General features: G+C 36.1%; 3 protein-coding genes across 6 annotated transcripts; 1 reads left to right on the top strand and 2 right to left on the bottom strand.

Moving 5' to 3' along the window:
• Positions 1-8,085: 8,085 nt before the first annotated feature.
• Positions 8,086-11,438, top strand: LOC126721430 (DNA polymerase II subunit B4). The gene is made up of 3 exons (XM_050424463.1): positions 8,086-8,367; positions 8,456-8,574; positions 11,015-11,438. The coding sequence occupies exons 1-3, from the start codon at positions 8,192-8,194 to the stop codon at positions 11,164-11,166; spliced, it is 447 nt and encodes a 148-aa protein (XP_050280420.1). The 5' UTR covers positions 8,086-8,191; the 3' UTR covers positions 11,167-11,438.
• A 1,092-nt stretch (positions 11,439-12,530) lies between these two features.
• LOC126721408 (heterogeneous nuclear ribonucleoprotein Q-like) lies at positions 12,531-22,288 on the bottom strand. Of its 4 annotated transcripts, none has more exons than XM_050424445.1 (10): positions 22,143-22,288; positions 20,530-20,546; positions 19,390-19,858; positions 19,190-19,306; positions 18,823-18,963; positions 18,459-18,632; positions 17,933-18,140; positions 17,654-17,841; positions 14,634-14,719; positions 12,531-12,928 (listed from the first exon to the last, which is right to left on the bottom strand). In XM_050424445.1, the coding sequence occupies exons 3-10, from the start codon at positions 19,822-19,824 to the stop codon at positions 12,754-12,756; spliced, it is 1,524 nt and encodes a 507-aa protein (XP_050280402.1). In that variant the 5' UTR covers positions 19,825-19,858; positions 20,530-20,546; positions 22,143-22,288; the 3' UTR covers positions 12,531-12,753. The 4 variants fall into 4 exon arrangements, with proteins under 4 accessions (XP_050280402.1, XP_050280409.1, XP_050280406.1 ...); XM_050424452.1 differs by having other exon boundaries at positions 19,390-19,846; positions 22,143-22,273; XM_050424449.1 differs by having other exon boundaries at positions 19,390-20,186; positions 22,143-22,256.
• Positions 22,289-24,903: 2,615 nt separating this feature from the next.
• On the bottom strand, positions 24,904-27,408 carry LOC126721397 (small RNA-binding protein 11, chloroplastic-like). The gene is made up of 4 exons (XM_050424439.1): positions 27,123-27,408; positions 25,536-25,604; positions 25,344-25,450; positions 24,904-25,264 (listed from the first exon to the last, which is right to left on the bottom strand). The coding sequence occupies exons 1-4, from the start codon at positions 27,229-27,231 to the stop codon at positions 25,157-25,159; spliced, it is 393 nt and encodes a 130-aa protein (XP_050280396.1). The 5' UTR covers positions 27,232-27,408; the 3' UTR covers positions 24,904-25,156.

Here is a 27,408-nt window from a genome sequence, read left to right as displayed (position 1 = left end):
CCACGGCTAATACCCTAGGGATGGGTGGCCCAGTTCTTCCCGGTGCAGCGAGGATGACATGTATCGTCCCGGTGGGGGGTCTTAAAGACACGTCCCTTCGAGGTTCTTATGTTGCTTGGCCGGGATGGCCGCTCGAGGGGTGCAGCAGGTGACGTATCTTTCCTTCTCGGACCAATTGATCCAGGTGATTCCACAGATTCCTGCAGTTCTCAGTAGTATGCCCGTGGTCCTGATGATAGTGGCAATACAAGTTCTGATTATGTCTGGCAGGGTCCCCAGCCATCTTTCCCGGCCATCTGAAATAGGGTTCATCCCTTACTTTCTCCAGTACTTGTTGTACCGGCTCTCTGAATACGGCATTCACTGTTTGCGGGTTGCCCTGCCCAGCCTGTCGCGAAAAATCTCTCCTCGGCTGACCAGGATTGTGACGTTCCGTCCTGAAATCATTTGCTTTAAGGGGGACAACCTTCTCCTTTCCCTTCCCTTGCAGCTGATCCTCCTCCACTCTTTTGTACTTGTCGATCCTATCCATTAGCTGTGAGACGTCAGTAACTGGTTTTCCGGTGAGGGATTTCCTCAAGCCATGCCAGGTAGGGAGGCCGCTTTTGAACGTGCTGATAGCAACATTATCATGGTTGTCATCTAAATCGTTATACACCTCCCAATACCTATCCGAGTATGCTTTCAGAGTTTCTCCTTCATGCATGGACAAGGACAGTAGCGAACTGAGAGGTCAAGGGACTCTGGTGTTCGTAATAAAACGGGAGCAAAAAGCTTGAGTGAGCTGCTTGTAGGAGCCTACGGAGTTTGTCTTCAGGCTGTTGAACCACCTCATTTCCATCGATCCCAAGCTGGATGGGAAGATCTTGCACATTAGGGCTTCGTTTTGCGAATAGATCGCCATTTTTTGGTTGAACTGACTCACGTGCTCTACCGGGTCTGTTCTGCCGGTATAGATGGCGAATACCGGTTGGTTGAAGCGTCTTGGCAGCTTAGCCCCTTCGATTCTACTCGTGAAGGGTGACCTCGAGACCTGATCCAACGCCTTCTTCATGGCGTCGCTCCCCGAACCTTTGCTGGATGGGCTCTCATACTTCCGTACTGGGCGTGGTTCCTTTTCGTAAGAAAAGGTCTCACTTGAGGGGGTCCTTGACCTTCGTCTGTAACTCATGTCCTCCGCATTAGAAGACTCGCCTGAGTCAGAGGGAGATCGTCTTCGCTGTACACGTCGTAACTTCCTTTTTAAGTCATCTATCTCTCGCTGCATGGCCTGGTGACTATTTCGCCTCTGAGACACATGACTTCCTGTCTGAGTGTGACTCTGGCTCGTCCGGATAGTATGCACACTTCCCTCACGATTCCCCCTGCCGCCTGGGTTGGTTGGGTTATTTTGCCTCTGGGACTCGGCGGGTCGTGTCCGTTGGGAGTTAGCTTGGTGAGGATCCTCCTGGTGTGGATCTAGTTCTTCCATGCTCGACCGTTGCACTAGCTGATGCCCTAGCTCTCCCCACAGACGGCGCCAATTGTGGTTACACGATTTTCCTGGCCCAACTTATGTTGATTAGGCCCTGGCCCAAAGCGCAACCCACAATAATTATTTGTAGAGGATGGGTCAAAGAACTTGGCCTCAGTGAACTTGTTCGGTCTAATGCATGGACAGTATGGTTTGCAAAAAGAAAATAGAAAACACCAGAATGGATCTTTCTCAAGTCTGATTTTATTTCTTTTTGTTCCTGATACAGTTCTCTCGTCCCCTTCTTTGAGGGACTCTACTACATTATATATTTCTCTTCTTTTCATCTCAACCTTACACCTGTTAATCATCCAAGCATCCACTTGAGCACCTGTCCCATCAGACGCCCTCATCAGACCCTTTGTGAGTTGCAGAGGCCAAGGCGGTACTGTTCAGGAGTCTTTTCCTCATTAATGCGGTCAAGAGGGTGGTTGGGGCGCAATTAATGTGGTGGTAGCCTTCCATGAGATATTTTGGAATTAATTCATTTTATATGTTGGGAAGATGAGCTGAAACGGCTGGGGAAAGTTCCTCGTTTGGGGCTTCGTGATGTCCAAGGAGGAGTTACTCCTCGGACAGGTTTCCTTGGCGCTATTGGGGTTGAGTAACGCTTCATATGAGGCTTCTCTTCGGACAGTACGCTCCTCGGACGGGCCTGAGTTTGGAATAGCCCATCATTTTTGGGCCGGGCCCCACAATTTTAATTATTTTATTTTATTTCTTCTGATGTGGTTTTTTATATATTTAAAATGTTGATCGGCCATTTATTAATTGCCAAATATATATATATATATATATATATTTTTTTTTTTTAATGACCACATCAGCATTTATTGTATTATACTATGTTTGCCACGTAAAATATTTCCGTTAAGTGAGTAACGGTGGGAACTAAAATGGAATGCTTTTTTTATTTAGGAACTAAAAGCGGTAAAATAAAAAAGTATGGACCAAAATAGAAATAGTGTCAAAGTGTAAGAACCAAAAGTGCATTTACGTCCATTTTTTTTTTTTTCACATCTTTCATTTATAACTCATTTCATCTCCTACTTGATTTCCCCATCAACTCAGTTCGTCTCCCTCAATTCCGGTATTTAAAACCTTGATTTGAAGCCCTTCCCTTCAATGTGGCGCCGCCACTGATTTTGGCGACATCTCAGGCACTTCTCATATGTTCATATGTTCTTATGGTTTTTTTTTTTTTTTTTTTTTTTATATAGATGTATTGATGTTAGTTGTTTTCGTGTGAGATGGTTTTTTTTTTTTTTTTTTTTTTTTTTTTTTTTGGGTTGTACAGATGTTGGTTGTTTCTTGTGAGACGAGTTTTTTTTGGGATGTACTGATGTTTGTTGTTTCCTGTGAGAGGATTGTAATTTCAGTTTTTTTTTTTTTTTTTTTTTTTTTTTTTGCTATATGATGTTTGGTGTTGTTTTCCTGTGAAAGACGCTTGAGTTTTCAAATTTTCCTATGAGAGACGCTTGACTAAATGCTTGAGTTGGTGAGAGATGTGAAAAGGGTATTTTGGTCTCTTTATTTATTTTTCTTTCTTCCTATAAAGCTGACCCCACATCTAGTAAAAAGACAGCATAAAGCTATGTAAGACTGCAAAAAAGCTGGATATTAATGGATACCGTAAGGTGCTCGTTAACACAACCTAAAAGCTAATGATGGACCTCACCATTGTAAGAAATTACCCATCATGTGAGACTAACTTGTGAGTGTCATAACTATGGGGCCCACATGTCAATCTCTTATACATAAGTCACGTAAGTTACACTTGAAATATTTTTTCTTTCCAAGTTAATAGCCTAAGTGATGGTAGTATGTAAAGTGAAACACAAGTTATAGTTTAGGGTGATAATTGTGCATTCTAAAAGTTTAGGATGATAAGTGTAAACGGAGGATATAGTCAAGGGCGGAGCTAGAAATTTTAGTTTGGTGTGGCCAAGTTGTGATACTAATATATTAGTTAAAACAAACCTCCATACACACACACACACATATAAATTAGTTTACTAAGAGAATTATCATCTTCTAAATTTTAACGAGTATATAAAAGTTATGTATTTCTTATATTAGACATGTACAAAAATTTATCATTTTCTACATAGTTTAATTTGTTAAACCTTTTAAATTATATGATTTTAAATATAATTTCTATTTCTTTTAAGAGTACTATTAAAATGACTCAAAATTTAGGGGGAGCCAACATCAATTTTACAAGCTATATTTTTAAAATGTAAATAATATACATACTGTAAGGACACGATTTGGATCCTAGGCCTAAAATGTAACTGGATTCAAGCCCAATAAGCCCAATACAATGAATTTGTAAAGAGTGGGTTAGAAAACTAGGCTCTAATGAGTGGGATAACAGTTAGAATGGATTTAGAAGACAATCAAACAAAAATAGAAAGGATTTCTCTAAGTAAATTCGTCATCGGCACAATCCGAGGAGGTCAGTTCTTGTTTATATCAATTGAAAATGGTTACAAAGATAGTTTAGGTTGCTACAGTGTTTTCTCTCTCAAGTCTCCGATCCCTTTCTTTTAGGGTATCCATTCTATTTTATACTACCTTCCCCTCTCATCTCCACCATCCACGTACAGATCAGATCGTTGGTGTCGAGGTTCCCGTCCCATCATCACTTTCCTGAAGTCTTTGGGTAGTGGCTGGAGGGCTGAAAACTACTGTTCATGGATTACTTCCTCATTAATGCAGCTAGGGAGTTAGATGCAGTGCATTCAACGCGATGGTAGCAGCTTTTCCTTAGATATTTGTAACTTTCCTCTGCCCTGTTCCTCCCTGATGCTTATCCTTATCCATGGAACGGTCTGGAATGTTACTCTTGATGGCAGACCATATCTTCTCACCTCGGCTTTGCTCCGCCTAGGTGACATTCCTCCTCGAACTTCTCCTGGGCGATCATAATCAGACCTTACCTCTTTACCCACTACCATGGATCTTCATGTCAGTTTCTGTTCGTCCTCGGACTAGTTACTTCCTCGGATTGGGCCCCTAGCCCAATACGTATAGATGTGCACTCCTGGGCCTTTTACTCCCACACATACTAAAAAAAAATAATAAAAATTGGGAGGCCTTCCCCTCCCCCCCAAAACCCACCCACCCTTGTGCGTGGCTCTACTACTAGATATAGTTTACAGTTGTAAGTGTAATTGCCCCTTTTTTTTTACCCCTCCAAAGTTTTTTTTTATTTTTTTTATTTAATAAAATCTCCTCTAAAGTCTTTGCTTTTTGAAAGTGCGTGTCGTTTGTCTTTTTTTGAAATCAATGTACACGTCTATACATTGCTCAAATCACTTGTTAAAAGATTGTCCAAAACCATTATAGGCCCCATAAAAATTTAAAAAATAAAAAGCATTATTGATAGATCTTTACCAATGGCCAGGGACGGACCCAGGTGGGGGCCCAAGGGGGCTTGGCCCAAATTATTTATTTATTATATTCTTTTATTTTTGTAGTTGGTTCTCCATTCCAAAACCTCCGACCCCCTCCCCCCCAATTAGCCTAACTCAATTAGCAACTATCCAATCAAAAAACTTAACAAAAACAATAAAAGTATTCCCAATATTGATTTTATTTTAGCAAAAAAGCTATTTTACCCCAAAAAAACTAAAAAAATCATATGTTATTGGAGAAATTAAAGCTAAATTTTTTGCAATTACAGTAAATTTGTATAAATACTAGTTGACTGTAACAAATTGTTAAAAAAAAACAATATTTTATTAAGATTATCTCTCTTCCTTCAATTAAAAAACTCAAATTCTCTCTCTTCCTTTATTATTTGAATGAGTTGTTTACATTATTTAAAATGAAATGGTAAAAAAAATAGAACATTTGATGTTGGGTGTATTGTAAATTGAGGTGGTAAAATAGATAAAGTAACTTTTTGAGGTGTTAAAAGCTAAAATTTTTAGCATTATTGGAGAAATTAAAGCTAAATTTTTTGCAATTACAGTAAATTGGTATAAATACTAGTTGACCGTAGCAAGTTGTTAAAAAAATACAATATTTTATTAAGATTATCTCTCTTCCTTCAATTAAAAAACTTAAATTCTCTCTCTTCCTTTATTATTTTAATGAGTTGTTTACATTATTTAAAATGAAATGGTAAAAAAAATAGAACATTTGATGTTGGGTGTATTGTAAATTGAAGTGGTAAAATAGATAAAGTAACTTTTTGAGGTGTTAAAAGCTAAAATTTTTAGCATTACTAATGTGAATACTCTAACTTAAAAATAAAAAAATAAATAAAAAAATATAGCCAACCTAGTATTAAAAAACAACATTCTAATATAAACAATGATTTTGTGTATTTATAATTTATTAATACTATATGGATTATTATTTTTTTTTTTTTTAACTTTGATTCCCTCTAGCTTGAAATCCTGGGTCTTCCCTGCCAATGGCACTAAGAAACTAAGACTCCCTTTAGCATGGGGACCTAAAGCCACATAGTAATGCTACCGACACAATAAATTGACATTTTTATACCGTAAATATCACTTAAAATGATATTATTTTCCATTTTTAAAATTTTTATTCCAAAAGTAATATTTCTTAGTTAGATACTGTGGGGACCAACAATTGACGGGCCAGGCCCATTCGCTGATGAGGGGCCCAAAGGCCTAAGCCGAAAAAGGGTCATGGCCAGAGTTCAAGAATAGTATGGCCCAAATTGGCCCGGAGACGCAGCCGAGGACAGTGCAGTCCTCGGCTGACTCAAGAATAGGGGCAGAAGGGTAAAAGGACGAGCTTAAGGGGAAATCCTAAATATCTAAGAAAAGTTTCCTCTGACACCTTCCCCGTGTATATCTCTGCGCCTAGCAAAGCCTTACCCATTAACTTTATCAACAACTCTCAACGACTTAGGTCTGGGACTGATGGGACAAGTATCAGTCTTGGAAATGTTGACCCTACACGTGGACGAAGGAAATTGAAGGCAGGCCAATATAAAAGGAAGATATGCAACCTAAAGGGGGGGGTCCGATCCTTCCAGAGAGGAGGGCCAAAAGGGGGGTCCGATCCTTCCAGAGAGGAGGGCCAAAAGGGTGAACACCTCTAAATCATGCATGAACAGCTTAACAAAACCTCAGCCATAAAAACACGACTTAGCCTTTCGATCCCACTCTCTACAAATGATATTGTATGGGCCTATTTACGCGCGAACCCAACCCAACTGCGGTTCCACGCAAATCGTGTGCTTACAGATACATAGATACTATGGCTTGAAAAAAGAAGGGGGTTAATGCATAAATTGATTGGTATGAGCAGGATTTGAACTTCTGTCTCTTGTTTGATGGCAAGAAATTTTTTTATCAATAGAGCTAATTGAAACCAATGAATAAATGGTTTTGTTTCCCAAATAAAACCGATGCTCAATAAAAAAAAAAAAAAAAAAAGGGTTTTAGGGTTGAATTTTGTGGTGTCAACCCATAGGATTTATCATTTTTCTAATTTATTTCACTAGAAGAATATAAGGGATTACCTTTAGAAGAACTAGCTTGTAACCCATGCTTATGTCTTGTTTGATGGCAAGAAATTTTTTTATCAATAGAGCTAATTGAAACCCATGAATAAATGGTTTTGTTTCCCAAATAAAACCGATGCTCAATAAAAAAAATATGGGTTTTAGGGTTGAATTTTGTGGTGTCAACCCATAGGATTTATCATTTTTCTAATTTATTTCACTAGAAGAATATAAGAGATTACCTTTAGAAGAACTAGCTTGTAACCCATGCTTATGTACAAGAACATTAGACAATGGTGACAAAAAGGAATGAAAATCAATAAAAATTAAACTATTGAAGTTGCAAAATTTCTGAATTGACACAAACCCATAAGTATTCCAAATAAGAGAATCAAAACTAAATGGGAAATTTGCACACATAGAGATATAAACCTTAGTGAGAATGATAAAAAAAAAAAATGAAAGAAAAAAAAAATCCAAAGATGATAATTGAACATAAAGAACTATTTGCTTAGAGAGAGAGAGAGAGGAAGGAGACCTAAGGTAGAAAATGATTGCACAATGAAAACAACAAGCTTCTCTAAAACCTTTGAGTAAAAACAAAGTAACTTGCTTTTATTTTTTTGCTCTAAAACTTCATCAACAATTTCATAGTTTCCATTAAAGAGAGAGAATTCAAAGAGTTTAGGCTCCGTTTGGTAGAATATCTTAAACACATATTTTTAGTTTTTAAACAACATTATACACATTTTCACCCACACATATTTCAAAAAAATACAAACAACATTACTTAAACTCCTCTACCAAACGAGCCCTAAGTTTTTGTGACAATCCAATTTCTCCATTGCAGCATTTATATAGTTTTTGATATAAACTATTCAGGTTTGGCTTATCGTTTGTATAGTTTTTTATATAAACTCTTTGGGTTTTGGACTAATAACTTATTTGGCACAAAAATTCAAAATTTTAAATGAAACCATTAAAAAAAAAAAAAAATTTGAAAATCTAATTGAATTTTGTCTGATTGGGCCTTACCTAAACCTATTATTATTAACAACTTACCAAGCCCAACAAGAGAGCACCCAAAGTAAAAGCGGACCAAGAGAGAGAGCCAATGGCGGGAAAGGGAAACAACTAAACCTAAAAAAGTAGTATTAGAAAATCTCATAAAAATAGAAGAATCAGAGATGGAGAGCGAGAATCAGAAAGTGATATCGGAGGCGGAGGAGCTGCCGAGAACGATAGTGCGGCGCGTGGTGAAGGAAAAGCTGTCCCATGACGGCGATGACATGTCCGTTCACAAGGACGCCCTCCTTGCTTTCTCCGAAAGCGCTCGCATCTTCATCCACTACCTCTCTGCCACGTATCTATTCATTCTTCTCAATCTCTCTCTCAATTTCTTACTTAGGTTAGGGTTCGTATGTGTTTAATTGTTGAATGTGAATTTGCAGTGCCAATGACATATGTAAGGAATCGAAGAGGCAGACTATCAATGCTGATGATGTCCTCACTGCTCTTCAAGAAATTGAGTTTTCCCACTTTCTCGGTCCTCTTAAAGCCTCACTTCATGGTCAGCTTTCAAATTCTCTATCACCCATCTCCATTTTTATATCACTTACTTTCATTCATTCACATAAGATGAATTTAGAAACCTATATATGAGCATTATTCAAATGTATGTAGTTTTGAGGAAAATGGCTATTCTAAGGTATATTTCTTTGTTGATGACAAACAGAAAGTTAATACAATGCCTAATGAAAGTTGGGGGCAGTGGGGGTTTCGAAGATTGATAAAAAAGAAAGACATTTTAGAGAGTGAATTCTCTATGCTACCTTGCTCTAGTCTTTAGAGACACAGAGAAAAAGGGGAATTCTTAAAGGCAGAGAAGGGTTCTTGTCCAACTCAAAGGGTCTTTTTTTTTTTTTTTTTCTTTTTTTAAATTTCGTTAGAAGAATAGAAGTAGAATGTTGGTACATGAGAATTTTTTCGCTTAGCTATTCGTCGACTATACTTCTCTTGTATTGGTTTTCTCCCCTCTTCTCCTCTTATGTTTACCTTTTGAGATGACAATTTTTTAAATAGATGACTCCCTTAAACTAAGTGGAGGATAGATAGAAGGAATAGTTTAAATGTTATGCATAACTAAATATGATTCAGTTATTAGAAAAGACACTGAATGGCCTGGATGGGATTGAGAAGTGCAATGTTGTTAACATTCTATATTTCTAGGAGATCCTACTTTTGTTCAAATTCTAAAATTAATCCCACTGTCAGAAATTCTGTAGTGCTTTACGTTAAAATAAACCTTGTTCATATCAGTTCAACACAATCTTATAATCTTGGAAGATGATCACAAAACATGATAGGATCCAACTTCAATGGGGAGTAATGTGTTCGGCATTGTGATTAAACTTTGCAACAGAATATGAAATCTTATCATCTCTCCTTCAAAGATAATATGAAATCTTTCAAGAATTTGGATCTTTTCCAAATAAGTCTCTCTCCTATCAAGAAGGTTTGCAATGTGAAGACACTCAAAGAGCTTTTGTTGTCTACTTAGGCTGATATCAGATTGAATTTTATTATGGTTTGTCTTGCTTCTATTGTGGGCTAGATGCATTTTTTCCCCATCTATGAGGGATGTGGTCAACACTAAATGCATAGTCACTTTTGAGTTTAGTCAGTTTGAAGAAAATGCATGTGATACTCACTCAGAAGAAGGCAACTCCTGTAACAATAGATATGGGTAGTCTAAACTTCACCTATGTGTTTTTCTAATATCAAAAAGGCTCTTTACAAAGTAACTTGAGAGATTTGAATGGAGTTGATAGCTCAATCTGAATGCTGCCGACTGTCAGGTATGAATGGGAGATTGAACTAGGTATGGATGGACAGCCTGTTTTGAGACCAAAGGTTGACTAGTATCCCTTTCAAGTGTTGTCTAATTAGCATCTCAATAAGAATTTTGTTGTCTAACTTGAAGTAAAATGGTTTCTTTTCCTGATTATAGAGAAGAATTATATTTAAAGTCCCTATTATATTTGTCTGCACTTTGCTGTATCGTAGTAGAGTACAGCTTGAGGAAGGTACTAAGGCATTACAATAAGAATTTTATAGTCTAACTTGTAGTAAAATGGATTCTTTTCCTGATTATAGAGGAGAATTATTTTTAGAGTCCCTAGTATGTTCGTCTGCACTTTGCTGTATCATAGTGGAGTACAGCTTGAGGAAGTAGATAGATTGAGCTGTGGAGGTGTCTTTGAAGTAAGGTCAGTTTGCTTCCAATTAATTGTGTGTTCAAAATTTCTTTGTAAATACACCAGGAGTTGCAAGTCTAAGGTAGGGACTTATTTATTATCCCCTTTGTTCACTGGCTCAATATCATCTTGGTTTCTGCTTGATTGTCATGTGGAATGGATCATGCTGTAGGATTATTTTGTGTTTAGATAGGTTTAACTGTTTTAGTCACAACTTATGTGAATATCTTTTACTTTTAGTTAATAAAGACTTATTGGGGGTGTAAATTGAAAGGATTTAAAATATCATAGTTATAATTTTTATAAAAAAAATAATGTAGAATTTAATTTGAAATCACCCAAAACTATAGAGAAATTATGTAATTTATCCAAGTCTTGGTGCAAAGAGAGTGTAATCTTTTGCTGCAGAAAGGAAATAACCAATTGGCATCTTGGCACAATGACGACTTCTAGGACCAAACTTTTATTATATAGTATTTAATGTTTATATCTCTAATCTGTTTGTATAGCAAGCTTAATCGTCTGGTTGCTTCAAAACTATTGGCAATATATCTGTTGACAAAAAGCTGCGACCTAAGTAAGGCATTGATGATCATTCTAATCTATAGAATGATTGGAAAATAACAGATCTCCCCCCAGAAAAATTGGTTTAGAGGTTGAAATTTTTCATTCAAGTTAATCAGTGTAGCTGGATATATTAGGGAGGTTTCACGATGTGACCAACATTTATCATTCTTCTCGGTTCCCTTGCAGAGTTTAGGCAGAAAAACGCAGGAAAGAAGGCTGGAGCGGCAAAGGAAAAAGAAGAGAAAAAGAAAAGGAAATTGGAAGAGCTATCACATGATAGTGGAGGTGGTGAAAAGGTAGAAAATGAAGATGACCAGGATGGCACTGGTCATGCCTGAGTGAAAACATTGATTTTTCTTGTTACTAGTTGATTTGTCAGAGGCAAAGATAAATTGTACTTTAATCTTTTTAGTTAATACTTAATAGTTGTAGTAGGAAGACTGTATTGAACCATTTCTCTCTCTTTCTTTTAGCTGAATTGTATCGAACTATTTCATTTAGCTTCGTTAATATCTTAAAGTGCTTTCATGTTAGACTTCAAGTGGACATATCCTCCTTTCAAAAAATAATGGACATATCAAAGTTCAGCTATTGAACGTGAATTTTTCCACCCTTGTGTTCTCTTCTTTCAAATGATAATTCTATGGTGGCTCTATGCCTTTTTAGAGGTATGATATCCCATTGATCCTCCTTCAAAGATTATGTAATGCTTTTCAATTAACAATACTATACAGGAGATATATTAATCCCCTAGCCATTATTAGGATGAGCCCTATGTTTGAGTTTTTTCTATCCTCATGTAAGGGGTAAAGTTCAAAATCTGTAGTCTATCCCCAGGAACAGGCAAAGTTCAAATTCTCCATCAAGAATCTCTTACCAATTGTGTCGATCTTTAATAGGAATTCTGGGACTTGGAAATTGCAACAATAATTAAACTTGGATTATAAGTCAGAGCTAAAGGGGTCCAAGATGCAACAATAAGGAATTCTCCCTATCAGGTCTTCCATTTTAAATTAGGGAAAAGACATAAGAGCTCTAAGGAAATATATGAGGTCTGTACATCAAAGCCCTCGCTAAGAAAAGAGCAGCATCAATGGATGCTGTCAAGAATGCTGCATCACAAGCTGCTGTAGTCCTGTTCTAAGAAATGGACCGTTAGCGGAATCATGCTAGAAACTCTTGGCTGGGGAATTTGAGGATTGCAAACAAAAATACTACAATTGAAAAGTTAACGAGAATTGACAAAAGACATGTCCAAGCCCCCATGGACCCATTGTATTATCCGTACTTTACATTGTATTGTTGTTAGGGTTTAACTTGTGTCCAGTAAATTGAAGCAATATTAAATAGGAAACAATTGACGCCTATCCAAAAATGGTCACATGTCAATATCATTTCCTGTCCGTTGCTCTACTGTACTGGACAGAAGCTTTGCCCTTGTTACGCTATTCTTCTGTAGTTGAACTGTAAACAAGGTTAACAAGTCTATAGTTTACCCTTCACATGCCCTAAGCCAAACTGATATTGGCAAACTAGGTAGGCTAATAAACTGGGCATTGGTATGCGCTATCCTTATGGAGGAAGACAGAATCCAAGATATATATATATATATATATATATAAACGCAAAACAAAAGAAAATACGTATGCTAACAAAATATGCAAAACAAAAGAAAGGGAAAAAAAAGTATAACAGATTATAATAAGCAGAAAGGACTGAGGGCTTATAAATCAATATTAAAACAGAATAAAACAGCTTAACAAAACTAACAAATGTCAAATGAAATAATCACTGACAAAGTACAATAATACCACTACACGCTTCAATGAAGAAGATGACACTGTTAAATTCAGATCTTGAATGATCTTAAGGTTTGACATTAATGCACACTCTCTGATGTATAATTTTTAGCAGTTAACCTGCAACTAATATGGGCGATACCTGCGCCCATGACCACCATCATTACTGTGCCTTCCCCTACTTGAACTGCCACTACTCTTGCTGCCACTCCCACCACCACCACCACCACCACCACCCCCACCCCTGCCACCTCCTCTCGGATGTGAAGGTGGAGTATGTGGCTGTGCTCCTGGCTGTTGCCTGCAAGGATAAGAAGAAAATGGAACGTCAATCTCCAGGTACAACAATTAGGATGTCACATAAAGCAATTCATATTTCTCCATTTATGTCCCAGTCTTGAGAATTACAAGTACACTTGAAATATCGATTATCAACTTACTTAAAGGTGCATCAGCCAATAATTTTGTAATTTATGCTATTTGATACCAACCAACCATTTATTTAGCTAACATATGGAACTAAAAAGACCATGAAAGTGGAGGTTCGATAAACCTTATTGTGGGCCATAAACAGCCGTAGCCCCTAAAATTCACGTCACCAGTCTCTGTTTGGTAGCAAATCAATCATACAGTGCACATAAAAGTTTGATTGGAAAACTAGTAACCTTTTGGATTGTAGAAGGGAGGGGAAAGGAGAGGAAATTTGTCAAAATCGCCAAAATGAGTTAATCAAAGAAATATTATTGTTTCCTATTCTTTATGCTGTTTCCAAGATCCAAATAGCCTAACAAATAAACAGACCTAATCCTGGAGGAGAAATGGCTCCAAAAATTGCCTATCAGTTCATGCAAAGTAGATATAGGCTTCTTATAAAAAGCATCAGAAAGAATGAAGTGACCAACTGGCCTAGTGGGTCTTCACAACACGCTATGCAAGTACTAGGCATTAAGAGGTAGATCATATCAAAAGCAAAAGACCTGAAGTTGAGACTCATAGAGCATTAGTTTATGGGTCCAATGGATCAAAGAAAGACTTCCAGTCCAAATTTCTGATGTAATGACACCAGAATCTGCGTAGAGGGGTTTTAAGATACCTTTATACAAGGCCAATGAGTTCTACCTCCACTAGAACCCCCTCCCCTCCCCTTATAAGTGTTAGATGGAGGGTGAGATTGTAGCTTCAAGACTCAATGCGTGTGTGAATAACTTACCCCACCAAAAAAATAATAATAATAATAATAATCTCATATGAGGCTCATTGTAAGGCTACAATCCTAACCCTCATTTAGTCCCAAGAGGAGAGGAAAGGGACAATCCAAGCACTTAATTACGCATCATTTTACCTGGTATAGTTCTTTATTAATACTACACTAGTCAATAACTTCTTATATTGGATTTATATTTATATTCTTTTTGATAAGTAGAATGTAGAAACCACATATGGGATTTATACTGTGACAATCCCACTATCAAATTATATAATCTCCTCATGCTTAACAAGCACCTCAAATTTCATATCAATCACATGCCATTTACCATCCAATCAATAAATTCGTGTTTGTTTGTGCTCACACATGCATGCATTTGTGTGTGTGGACCCCCAATATTCATATCAATTAGATGTTATTTAACATTGCATGTGTGTATCAGATTTTATATCAATCAAATGTCATTTACTCATTTACCAACCAATCGATAAATTCGTGTGTGTGGGTGGGCTGTCCGAGCATGTGCATTTGTGGGTGTGTGTAAAAAACAGTTATAATTAAACTCATAATAACTAGATAACCAAATCTAATAAAACAAAGGCCCATTGGGCTTTCTTAGGCTTCTTAGATCTGCATCACTAAATAAATCGATTACATGCCCAAGCAGTGAATCTCAATGGATACTAAAGCTGTTAAAATTGGACAAGAGAGAAGGAATTTACATGAAAAAATTGCAGATGCATAATTAATAATGTAATATATGTAAGAATAAGCCTGTCTATAGCATGGATGTGCTTACAGAACATATCCGATCCGTCCATCAGGCAAAAGCATTGGCATCATTGCCAAACCAGAAGGAGTTGGTCCCCTCCCATACATCATGGGCTGCAAAACATGTCCAAGTATCAGCAAAAATCTAGATTCGTCAATTACAAGTGTAAAAAGTAAACAAGATGAGCAAAATTTATTGCAGTGGTACTCAACAGCAAAGCACATATATAATATGTAATAGGCTAGTAGCACTGTTTAAAGACCAATAACAAGTGATTTAATTTTATTATTTCATATTATATATATGATAGAAATTTCCATCCTAAAGACGCCACACTACAAGGGAAGTCCTTGGGTCAAGTCTTTGTGAGTTCATCCCAAACAAAGAGAACCCCTCCCCACACACACACACACACAAATGAATGAAACCCCTCACCCAGCCTCTAAGAGAACTCCAACAACATAAAGTACATATACGTGTCATTATGTGTGTGGGAGAGTGAAATCCCCCACCCACCCAACACCAAAAAAATAAAGAGGAATGAAACCCCCCACCCAGCCCAAAGAGAACTCCAACAACATAAAGGATATATAAGACATGTATACATAAATAAATGCGTGTATAAGTAGCATAGGAGAAGCAGCTAAGTAGGCTTACTTCTCAACTTTAAAATGACCAAATGTAAGACGCCAGCACATTTTCTCAATTACAGGCCTTGTATATATAGGCAGAGTTTAATTCCTATGAAAACTCCAAATTGTTATCCACTTGACTCTTATTTGGGTGGGATGGGAAGAGAGAGAGAGAGAGAGAGAGAGAGAGAGAAGGGGGGGGGGGGGGGGGTCAACTATCACCCCAAACTTTCTCAATTTCCGCTATGTCAAATAACAAGTCTCTTGGGATTCAACCAGAGGGACCTGGCTAGAACACAGAGAAGAAATTGGATCACTTTACTTTAAATTTATCAATGTAAATATATGACGAGCATATTGATGAGCTACTAGATATTTTTGGGAATTTTTTGAATGAAATAAAAATTTTAAGTATTTACTATATTCATTGGAACATTTGCTTGAAGTTCCTTGGTTCTAGCCTACAAAAAGGTGTTTTGGCCACATAAGAGAGATCCGTCATGATGGTGGTTATTAGACACATTGCTCTTTGCCTCTCTATTCCCACGTGCTCTTCTTATCTTTGCTTCATTTCCCAAACCATCATCTTATTTCTTCTAGTCTAATTATTTTCTATCTTCAACTCTCATGATAATGAGAGGCATAATTACCAAAAAGCAAGGGGGAAAAAAAGATAGTGAGGCTCTTTGAAGACTTTTCTATTGTTAAGTTACACATGCACCCAGCAAGTGTTGAGCCCACAATGTAATTCTCCACCGTACTTTTACAAGTAAAGAAGGCATCATTTAAACTAGAGTTCATTAAAAATCAGAAGACCTTATTAGCCACCATTGTTTCTTACATACTGTTCTCTCTAACATCCTTTTCTTTTCCTCATACCCACCACCAATCATCTTGGAAGACTGCATTGCATCGTCATCCTCCCATTTTTTCCCATTCCTACTTCTTATCCTTGGATGCACAGATATGGACATTCGATTCAGGAAACAACACAGCATGAATACAGTGGGCAGACGAAGTATAGAGATATACATTTATAATATGTATGCCAACAAATTCCTTAACCAGTTCTATTAATCAGAATGCAAGTCAAGAACAGAAACTTCTTCCTTCATTTTCTCTCTCTCTCTCTCTCCTAGTCTTCTGTTTCCTTTCTAAGAGGTCCCCTCTCTATATATATAAAGTCCCCATACTTTTTTATAAAAACATGAAGAACCTCATTTGGAGAAGGTATATATTGGTTTCTAAGGAGTTCCAATAAATATCTTTTACATAGACCAAACAAAAAAAGCCCTCATTTTCTAAAGTAGATATTACAAGCTTTTCCTGCATATTGTATTGTAGTGTCTTTAATATATTTTTTCATACCTATCAAAAACAAAAAGTAGATATTACAAGCTTTCCCAATCTGTGTCTAGGTCCTTCTTGACCATATCAAAAACATTTTCATGATGATTCATTCACTTCACTCACTCCTTTTTTTAATTGCAAAGTTATATATTCACCCAGTGGAACTTGATCTCACCCTTGATCCCATTATTTTAGGAGGAAGAACATGCCATCCAGCTGAAGGTCATTGGCAGTTATCACACTTTTTTTTAGATAATAATAGTTAAGAACTTCAGAGTATTTGTGTATTCATTTCATATATAAAGTTGTCCAAGGCACTCTGAGACCCTACTAAGGCTTGAAGCCAACGCAAGAAAACAAGCATGCATCAATAGAAACAAAGGGTACTCTAGAAGATTTGCTCGGGGCTGTTCACTTTAACTTAATCAGCTGGTATTTTGAAATCTCTTTGCTTGAGGGGGTGGGAGTGGAAACTTCTGAGAGAGTGCTTCACAAAAGAGATCCTTAGATCTTTTAAAACATCTTCTTTTTGGTATTTTATTTTAGTGGGCTAGTATTTGGGGTCTTACACAATGTATTTCAGTTTCTGCTTTCTACAATCTGTTATCTGTTAGCTTTAGCTCTTGAGCTTTTTGTATTTTCTTCATGTCCAAAGTGTTCATCATCATGAACACGATGTTCATTTTTTCAATAAAGTTTTATTACCTATAAAAAAAAAAGGAAAGTTCAAGCTTTTTTTTATCACAACTGAGCACATTAGGATTGTACGAAAGCATTTGGATTTTAGCATGTTCACCCTAAGAGTTTACACCCACCTCACAAAGAGATGCAAATTTAAATAATCAATAAAACAGACTGCAACTTTTGAATCAGAACTACCAACATATTTTATCAGGCTATGACCTAAAAGTAATGTACAAAAGCAACAATAAATATTCATGTAAAACACCTAAATCATGACAGTTACTGAACAAGGCTCAGAACTGATATTATGTACATAAATATTCCCTTTATAAGAAAGAACATACACAAATGAGTAGAGTGACACATTTAAACAGTACTCACCTGTGCAAAGCCTGTGGCACCATATCCTGCACCACCATATCCTGCACCAAGAGCACCATAGGGACCACCAACCAAACCATAACCAACACGAGGAGGATAACTTGGAAGCAGTCCTGCCTTCTGTGAATTTGATCCTCCAGACTTTTGATCTGCCTGTGGTTTTGCAAGAGAACACTCCAAAACTTGGCCTGTAAATCAGAACAAACCAAGCAATGTGAATGACTAATTTAATTTTGTTCGAAAAAGGTAAAATGCATTAAGAAACAAATGAATGATCACCATCAAGTTCATATTTTTCTGTATTCTTCAGCGCCTTCATGGCACTTGACCTCTCCCCAAAATGTACAAAACCTATTCTACTTTTTTCCTGTCCAGATTTTGCGGGTGGCAGAACCACTTTTGTGATTTTCCCATGATGTTCAAATAGCTTCTTTAGCTGGTCTTGGGTAACATTCTTCGGTAAATTCTTCACATATACTGCCTTCACCTGTACAATACAAGCTTCAGTTCTTCAAGAGCAATGCCCCAACAATAGACTGCAATGAAATTCAACTACCACCAGATCCTGAAAACTAGTTTAGAACAAAAGAAGACAAGAGTCTGACATATTTGAACCTGTCACCAATGTCAAGCATTAACAACAGCACTGATGTTCCCAATGGCAGAGGGAGGGGGGGAGGCATGCCCTCCACCCCAAAAAAAAAAATCTGGCTCAGTTCCAGTTACTTTAACTGAGATAGTTGGTCCTCTAGTATGGACAGGAAGCTATAACTTTTATATAAACAAAGGAAAAAATTTACAAGACCTGTGAAGCAGCAGAAGAATCAGCATTTTTAGGGTCGGCCCAGCTCACAGTTGGGGCATTATCACCTAGCTTAAATTTGGGATTCATCATCTTCTGCCTTGAATACTCAGCACATGCATGGTTATGGTAGTCAACAAAAGCAAAGCCCCGGTTATTGCTTGGATTCTTTGCATCCTGTGACCAAGAGTTTAATAAATTGAGTACAAGACACTTGTAACTGGCACAAAAGAACTAAACCACTGGCTGTGGTAAAACATAAATTTTTTAAAGGTACTGGGAATTCTGAAAATAAACAAAAATGAAATAAATGATCTCAACTATTAATAATAACTACCCTAAAGACATATAACTAGTTCACACTGACCTTAACAAGTTCCACAGCAGTAACTCCAGGCCCAACTTCCATGACAACCTTCTTTAGATCCTGCTCTCCCCAGCTTCTAGGAACATTACCAATGAACAAACGGTGCTTTGCTTGAGATGTTGAACATTTTATTTTTTTACCCTGGAGAGAGAGAGTTTACAAAAAAACATTCAACAATTGCAGCATACATAAATAACAGCAAATGGCCATAATAATAATAGAAACCTTTAAAAAGCTCTAAGGAATACTTCTCTTAATCCTTTAGCTAACAATAATAATTTTACATCAAATTCAAAACTTGCCAACAAGTCCTCGGCTTATGTGGGGAAAAAGGCAATAAGAAATGATGCACAAAAGGTTACGTTACCTTGAATTCAGTACTATTCAGCTCATCAATGGCTTTCGAAGCTAATTCTGCACTTCTAAAGGTCACAAATGCAAAGCCCTTGTTCTCACCAGAATCTTTGCCTTTCATAATCCGAACCTGTTCTCATAGACCATAGTGGCATTGATATAAATTTTCACAAAGGAACTTACAAGATTGCTTTCTATAGAAATGGAGCTAACCTCTGTAACTTCCCCTATAGATCCACAAAAAAGCTCCAAGTCCTCCTCTGAAGCATCATGGGGAATGCCACCGATGTACACTTCAGAACCATGTGGAGGAAGGGCAAGAAGTTCAGCATGTTTTTTTTTCTCGTCCTCATCTTCAACCTTCATCTCGTCATCAGGTCCATTTGCATTATCAGTATCCTCTTCTTCTACTTCTTCCACCTCCTCCTCCTCCTCTTCTTCCTCCTCCTCTACTTCTTCCACCTCTTCTTCTATTTCTTCAACTTCCTCTTCTTCCTCTACTTCTTCATACTCAACCTCTTCTTCCATCACCTCCTCAGGATCATTGTCCTCATCAAGATCAACTTTCTCATCAGACTCAACTGGCTTTTCAGGCTCACTTGGCTTTTCCACTTCAACTGGCTTAGCATTTGCCCTTGTCCGTGGCATCTTATGTATCTAATTAAACACGCTGGCAAGGCAACTGTGAAGAAGGCACAGAGGCCAGAAGAATTTATGGGAAGAAGTATACACATGCCGAAAGGAGGAAACAAAATGAAAGGCCAAAAGGAGTTGCAGAGTATGAATTTCAGTGTTTTTGGTCAACAGGGTATGAATTTCAACTGAACCCACATGATGAGATAAAGACTCAAGGGGGTTGCAATGTGAAAGACTTTTACCAATGGGATAATGATAACATTAGTAGCAGTACTAACAAGACCGGTAAAAGAGATTTCTGAATGATACTTATAATGATCATGAAGGTGGTGCAAATTTTCAAATCATGAATTTCTTGAATCAGAATTAGGCTGCTGTAAAAAAAACATATAGGCCAAAGCCAAAAAAAAAAAAAGCCTTTCACTATCTTCATCCCAAAGGGTGCACATAACCCCATAAAATTTAACAATAGCAAAGAAGCACAAAATGTAACCAAATAATAATGATAATAAATTAAGGATAATTCAATTAAATATGGAGACAATTATAATGCTTCACGGTAATCCAAGGCGACACACCATACTCAAAAGAAGTTTCCAGGGTTACGCTTAAGAGTCATTCAGATATGAAAGGAACGAGAGAGCTCAAACAAAAGGGAGAAAAAAGCCACAAAAATGGTCCAATTGTAGAAAATAATACAGTTCCAAATAAACGTACCAATTTTGTGCACCTTCCTGCAATAAATTTAGACATATAAGTTGAGATCAGGTATTTGGGATGGACATTATAGACATGTTTTACATAACCAGTACACACAGTATCAATAATTCAACATTTTATTTTAAAAAAACAATTAAATTCTTACAATATCTCCTGAGAAGTAACATAACCCAATACTTAAGACTACAATTCATAAGACACAAGAGAGTCAATAAACAATAGCGTGCCATCTTCATTTACAGACTACACAGTACATTCTTGATAGAGCAGAGAAGGTATATAAATCTACTATAAATTAATTTCATTATTTAAGGCAACTACAGACTATCTCAAATAGCATAGATGAAGTATATGATACCAAACTGTTATCCTAGGACTATATAACGTAGAAGAAATATTCAATTGTCTACCATAACCCAATTAAGCCATATCATTCCCTTGATTATAAGAACCAATCTAAAATTCAAAACCCCAGAATATCCAAGTCAAATATATGTCCCACCAAAACACAACAACAATCATTTACCAAATTCACCCAATTACTCATATTAAATCTACACGCGTGACCTTTTTTTTTAAACTTGATATCGACAAAGGGTTATCCGTAAAATTCCCTTTTCAGAACATTATATTCTTCCACCATATCATCAGATCATACATTGACACTCCTTAAGAAAGTTTATAAATAATTTCACGCATTTGTGTATATTAAAAAAAAAAAGTCGCAACGTTTTCATATCCAGCAAGTTCCTTTAAAATGTGAGAGAGCAATAAATAAAATGCAATATCCCTCTCTACATAGCCGGAATTATAAATGTAAAACAGTAAACATGTTTTTTCATATAATAAGGATTTCGAGCTCCTTGATGAAAACATCTTATTATACCATTTTTAAAACCAGAATGAATAGATATTTTCTTCAGCAAACATCTAAAAATTGGTTATAAATTTGTGGGTTCCATAAGCCTTTCCATTTAAGGAAATCATTGACATGGCCAAATGACATATTTTTTGGAAAACAGGACTTCTTCAGAAGATCCATATAGAATACAAATCTCTACTAACTACCAGGTTACCAGTAAGAAACAGTAATATAATGCCACTATCATTTCCCCTCAATCTTATCGAGCTAGATAAACAAAATTAACCTACCCAAAAGAGTAAACAAACTATATTTCCATAAACACACACAAAAAATTTAGAATCACAACAGGTACAAATCCAATCAAGTTCAAGTCCAAAGTTCCTCATACTTGAGGAGCTAAATATTCATGTATCTCAAAAAGCTCATGCAATAGCACACCAAACCAAACCACACCATACCCTACAAATTAAAAACCAAAAAACGCTCCAGACTTTGGAAACCCCAGTTGAAATGCGCAAAAACCCATCTCTTAAATACCAAAACTAAGCTCAATTTGCATTCAATTTCAATAAAAAAAAAAAGTCACATTATGTTGCCACCATGACAATCACACCCCAACAAATCAAACACATAAAAAAAAAAACAAAACATAAAAAAGGAAAAAGACAAAAGGTAAGATTTTTATCACAGAAAAGGCAAATTCTAGAGAGAGAAAGTGAGAGTTTTAGAGAGAGAGAGTGTGTACCGGAGAAGCTATCTGCGGAGACTTTTTTGAATGTTAAAGTTTGAACAGCGAAAACTCGGAAAAACTGCAAGATCTAATTATTTTTTGCTTTTAGTATGTAATAAAAATAATTATTGCTTTTCATTTTTTTTAATTATTTACGGATAAGAAGCCCTAGACTAACAGTAATTACGTTATGAGCCCAAGACAAAGAGAGAGTTTTATGTAAATTTTGGGGGTCCCCAATTATTGTGAAGGGGATTTTGTAATAATTATTAATTATGCAGAAGTTATTAACTTTTATTTTTTGCCAAATTGGGGTTCCCTTTATTTTATTTTACAATTTTGACCAAAAATTGAAGGTCTTTCATTGCAGAAATTGGGTTTTGTGAGCAATAATTATTGGGTCGGGTATGTTTTCAACGGTAAAATATAGAGGAATGTTGGAATACTCTTCTAAACATATAAGTTTCATTATTAATAATAATAGGAATTTAGGATAATGGGTCATTTATAATAAGTCATGGCCCGGTTAATGGTTTTTATTTTTTAGATACAACAAAATTTTCAATTTTTTTGGTATTTGCTTCAAAATGATCGTTCTTTAGTCTTTACCACCTTAATTCTTAGTTATAAAAAAATAATAACAAAAAAAAAAAAGAAGCAAAATTCAAACTCATTTCGTATGATATGTCCTACTTATAAAATAGCAAGTGTAATTTTCTTGTCAAATAACAAATGATTTGGAAAAGTTTTCTTTTAATTGTTCTATTTTTCCATTTGAAACTTTACAAACCTTAAATCTCTAAACCTCCATATAAATAATTAATTTTTTTTTAATTTAAGCAACATGATTTTTTTTTTTTTTTTTTTTGAGTTTGTATTAAATTTATAACAATAACAATATAAATCATGTATTTTTTTTTAAGCGGTTTAAGTAGATTGAATTTGTGTCAACCCAACATGTTTAATGTTACGTAGGTTGAAATGAGTCATGTCACATTCATATCAACCTAATGCGGCCTGTTTATTTAGCATGTCAAATGAGAAGTTTCATGTCAATCCACTTCATTAGCAAGTCATGTTAAGGTTGAAGAATCATGACACAATTATTAAATGAGTCAGATTTAAATTAAGTCATTTAGTCAAATACCCTTATCTCGATACAACACAAACATGACATGCTAACTCAAATTGACACCTATATTATAACCCGATGAAAATGAAATCCTTTATAATGTCCCATATCAATAGTTGACTGATTTTTCTTAAATGATGGACTCAAATTCTAAATCCCCCTTCCCATTATACTATCAAATTATTATTAATATATATATGTACTATCAAAGTTTTTATTCTTTTATTTTTATAGCCAATAAAAAGTTGTTTAGCATCTGAATTACGCATTTCAAACACAGGATTTAAATCCCTATTTATTAGATTTATTTAAAGGTACAAAGTGCAAACTTTTCATACACCTTTTTCTCTTTGCCAAACGCTATTCCTATTCCTCGAAGGCGATATGCACATAGCTCGTTTTAGTGATAGGGGGACTCGATTGTAAGCTAATAGGCCTCTCTCTAATAAATAAGCAAAAATGGGCTGAGCTCCTCCACTTTAGTACTAATTTTACACATATTTTGTCTCCTTGGCTTTGTGAGAGGTTAGAAAAAAAATAAAATAAATTTATAGATGAAATAAAATTTCAATGTATGGGATCTACTTATGATGAATGTTATTTTTTATCAAACTAAAACACATATTAGTTTTTGGTGTGGACAGTGCTTGAACCTGTTATCTCTTAACGACACGAATTAGCCAAACAATTAGAAAGTTTACTTAATTATCTGACTTGCTATATGACTTAACATTTGCCTTTACTTAGAATAATGTCCGTGACTTCTGTACCAACCCACATGTGATTGCCTTTATGAAAGGACTATCATAATATCATTTTTATTTTCAGGGAGGATTATCTTAATATTATTGGGCATGAGTATATTATCCAATTCAGATGCCAGCTCCCAAGTCGTCCAGGTCACTTCCACATAAAAATGGTTATACTCCCAAGTAAGACAAACATCTTTGCATATTTTTTTATAGGAATCTTACCCTTTAGAGTTTAGACATGGTTATAGCCAGCAAGCGAGAATAGATTTAGAAATGAAATATTCCTCATCTTCATTCAGTTGTTTGATAGGGTTTTCATTACTAGAAAATTATTTCTTACCAAAATATCTGCAATATGTATTTTCTAACCTGCATAAGAGCTAAAAAAATCCCAACATTAGTAATGTTTTTACTTCTCGCATGAATGATAAGTCTTACCATGAATTTAATTATGAAACATTCCATCTCCTCCCTATAAATATCCATAGGCTTACAATAAAAGGGGTAAAACCTCTCACGACATGCTTGTCTGTGACAAGGGTCCTCTTTTAGCTTCTCTCTCGCCTCTTTTGCTGGCCACACACCCTTGCCCTCCATCTCCATGGCATGGACAAAACATTTTTTATCTTGAATCAATAGTTAGATTGATTTAAGAAAAAGGGTCAAGACTGACATCTCTTGATGTACTCATCTTTCACCCCTGTGCTCCCCTTAGCTGTGGTCTTGGACACAACTCTCTGGCAAGTGGCAACCATTTATATGCCAACCTCACTAGATTTCCATCATTCTCATATGTACACAATCCCAGCTATGCCAATGCCAAATAGGGGGAAAATATGTAACAACATCATTCATCTCTTTGAGTTCAATGGTTTTGTCAGGACTCCATAAATAGTTAAATGCTTTGCAGCAATTTGTATAAATAGTTAAATCCCATTGAAAAGGATAAATTGCCATTAAATGCTATGGACTTAATGGAAAGAGTTGGTTCTAAAAGTGACGTCCAGAAGTTCCATAGGCACGGTGAGATCAAAAGCTTACTAAAGCAATAGAATTAAACAAGCTACACATAAAATATCTGACCATTCGTGTGCTAGTCTTTCCAACATTAGTGCATGTATATCAAGAAGACTTGAAAGTTAATATCAGCTATCACCTGCTGGCTCTGGGGGTCCTCTTGCTACTCGAATAGCAGAATCAAAATGTCTACTTGGCCTTGCAGGGTCTACAAAAATGGCACGTCCATCTAGAAACTGCAAAAATTATGACTGTTCACATTATTAAATGAACTGGAGAAAAAAAACAGAGGAGGAGGAGATCATGTAATCTTGCCTTCCCATTCATGTCCGTCAAGGCCCTCTTGGCTTCATCCTCTTTAGCAAAACTCACATACCCGTAACCTTTTGATCTGTTTCTGACTTTATCCCTTATTATTTTAGCTGGAAAAGGAGAAGAGCTGGATGACTAAAGATTATTGATACGGAAAAATACATTGATGCTAGGGTTGGCAGTAACAGTAGTTACCTTCAGTAACTTCACCAAATTTTGAAAAGGCTTCAGCCAATGTCTCTTCTGTGGTGGAGAAAGATATATCTGCAACAAATTCAAAACCAAAAAAGAAAAAATTAGAAGCATACGTGCAACAAATTCATGAGTTATGAATAGCAAAAGAGTTGTAAAGCTGGGTGTGTCAAAGGATATAGCTCCAAGAGTAATATTGTATGGCCTAAATATTCTAGATACCTTACACATACATGTGGTAAATGCGTGTTTGACATTCAAGATATTCCATCGAAATATCATAGCAAAGTTCATCTGCTTTTCCCAATTTAAATATTGCAATAGCATAGTTTCTTTGTGTGTCAGAATTAAGCTCAAAGGGGACAGGAAAAAGTTATCAGATGGAATCAAACTTTGATAAGCAAACCCCGCTTTGACACTGGATATGTAGTACACTGTAACTAAACAAATTATACCCTCTATCCAGCTTAGAAATAAGTTGAGAATGACCCTAAGCAGATGCACACTCAGCAGCCATCCTTCAACATATTAATAGATGCTTATAATGAGAATCTGATAAAAGGGGTTGCAATAGGTTGTTTAACTATGTATCAAAATTTCGGACTCAACAATATCACTTGTGCCTATCTGAAAAATATAATTCCTGAAGCATTGCAATAAAGCTTAATTCTGATTGAGGTTTAACCATTATGAACCTCAAGCATCAAATTTTCAGTCATACTTTCATCAGATAGGCAAGATGACGAAGTAGTAGTACATCCTCAGCAGATACAAGAACAAGGGTCTGCAGTACAAGCACCAAGCAACTCTACCAATGAATCAAGAGTGTAGTTTTGAAGTCATGGAATCTTATCATATACAAGTAAGCAAAACATGAAGAATTTGTCGATCTCTATTAGGAACATAACACAATAGAAACCCTTTGTTGAGGGTCATAAATGATAATTGCTCCCGTCTAACCTCTACCCTTTTCTTTTGATGACTTAAATCCATAAATGTATGGTTAAAAAATTGACAGGGTTGTAGCTCTGCCAGGTATTGTTTGATGAGAACTCTAGTCCATAAAAGTTGCTATAATTCTATATACTTCCACTTTATAACTGGACAGAACTTAATCCTAATCCAATGGAGCAGGATTTTCAATTCAATTGTAACAGTTCCTGTTTTATACAATAACATACACACTCATAATTGAGGACTGAAATGATTTCTTTTCTATTCAGTCCTACCTAATTTTCCAAAACCTAAAACCCAAAATCTAGATATAAAGCATAATCACCAAGATATTGAATCAAAGCTTGCTAATAATATATACAGAGGCAAAGGCAAAAGTTACTAGCTTTACAGTAGATTTCAACAAATGTACAAAGCTCCCACTTTTGCAGCCTTACCCAATTCTTTTTTTTGTTTAGAAATCACAACTAGTGAATAGTTTTGTTAGTTGACTAGTACTTGGTTTCACAATGTTGTCAATCAGGGGTAAAATGTTATGATTCTCAATCACCCACATTTTCTCAGTATCAAACAGAGGTAACTAATGCTCAAAAACCTTAATTCTAGAGAGAGAAAGAGAGAGAGGTGGTAGCATACCTTTGACGAAAAGCTTAGAAGAGAATCCTCTGAAGAAGAATAGTAGTTGAGGGTTGGGGTGTGAGATATGGGTGTATAGGTTGTGGGATATTCCTCTTAAAGCCGCCATTATTGTGTGTGTGTAGAGTAAAGGGCAGCTGTGTCTGTGAGTCTAGGTGAAGTGTGGAGGAGGTATTAGAGTATCACCATTTGCTGAATAATCACTTTGCTGCAAAGCAATGCTTCATCGGTGCGTGTCTATAGACTCTATACCCAGACCAGAAGCTCACATCGTTTGAGAATTGAG

The sequence above is a fragment of the Quercus robur genome, chromosome 1 (assembly GCF_932294415.1).
Source record: "Quercus robur chromosome 1, dhQueRobu3.1, whole genome shotgun sequence".
Lineage (NCBI taxonomy): Eukaryota > Viridiplantae > Streptophyta > Magnoliopsida > Fagales > Fagaceae > Quercus > Quercus robur.
The sequence above is the reverse complement of the archived record's forward strand: the minus strand, read 5'-3'. Positions and strand labels throughout refer to the sequence as shown.

Coding starts and splice junctions, on each gene's coding strand:
- LOC126721430 (XM_050424463.1), top strand. CDS start 8,192: ATGGAGAGCGAGAATCAGAAAGTGATATCGGAGGCGGAGGAGCTGCCG. Junction 8,368..8,455: donor ATCCACTACCTCTCTGCCAC/GTATCTATTCAT, acceptor GTGAATTTGCAG/TGCCAATGACATATGTAAGG. Junction 8,575..11,014: donor TCTTAAAGCCTCACTTCATG/GTCAGCTTTCAA, acceptor GTTCCCTTGCAG/AGTTTAGGCAGAAAAACGCA.
- LOC126721408 (XM_050424445.1), bottom strand. CDS start 19,824: ATGCCACGGACAAGGGCAAATGCTAAGCCAGTTGAAGTGGAAAAGCCA. Junction 18,964..19,189: donor TGAATAGTACTGAATTCAAG/GTAACGTAACCT, acceptor CTCTCTCTCCAG/GGTAAAAAAATAAAATGTTC. Junction 14,720..17,653: donor GTGCCACAGGCTTTGCACAG/GTGAGTACTGTT, acceptor CATGTTTTGCAG/CCCATGATGTATGGGAGGGG.
- LOC126721397 (XM_050424439.1), bottom strand. CDS start 27,231: ATGGCGGCTTTAAGAGGAATATCCCACAACCTATACACCCATATCTCA. Junction 25,451..25,535: donor ATTTGGTGAAGTTACTGAAG/GTAACTACTGTT, acceptor CTCCTTTTCCAG/CTAAAATAATAAGGGATAAA. Junction 25,265..25,343: donor TGACGGACATGAATGGGAAG/GCAAGATTACAT, acceptor TAATTTTTGCAG/TTTCTAGATGGACGTGCCAT.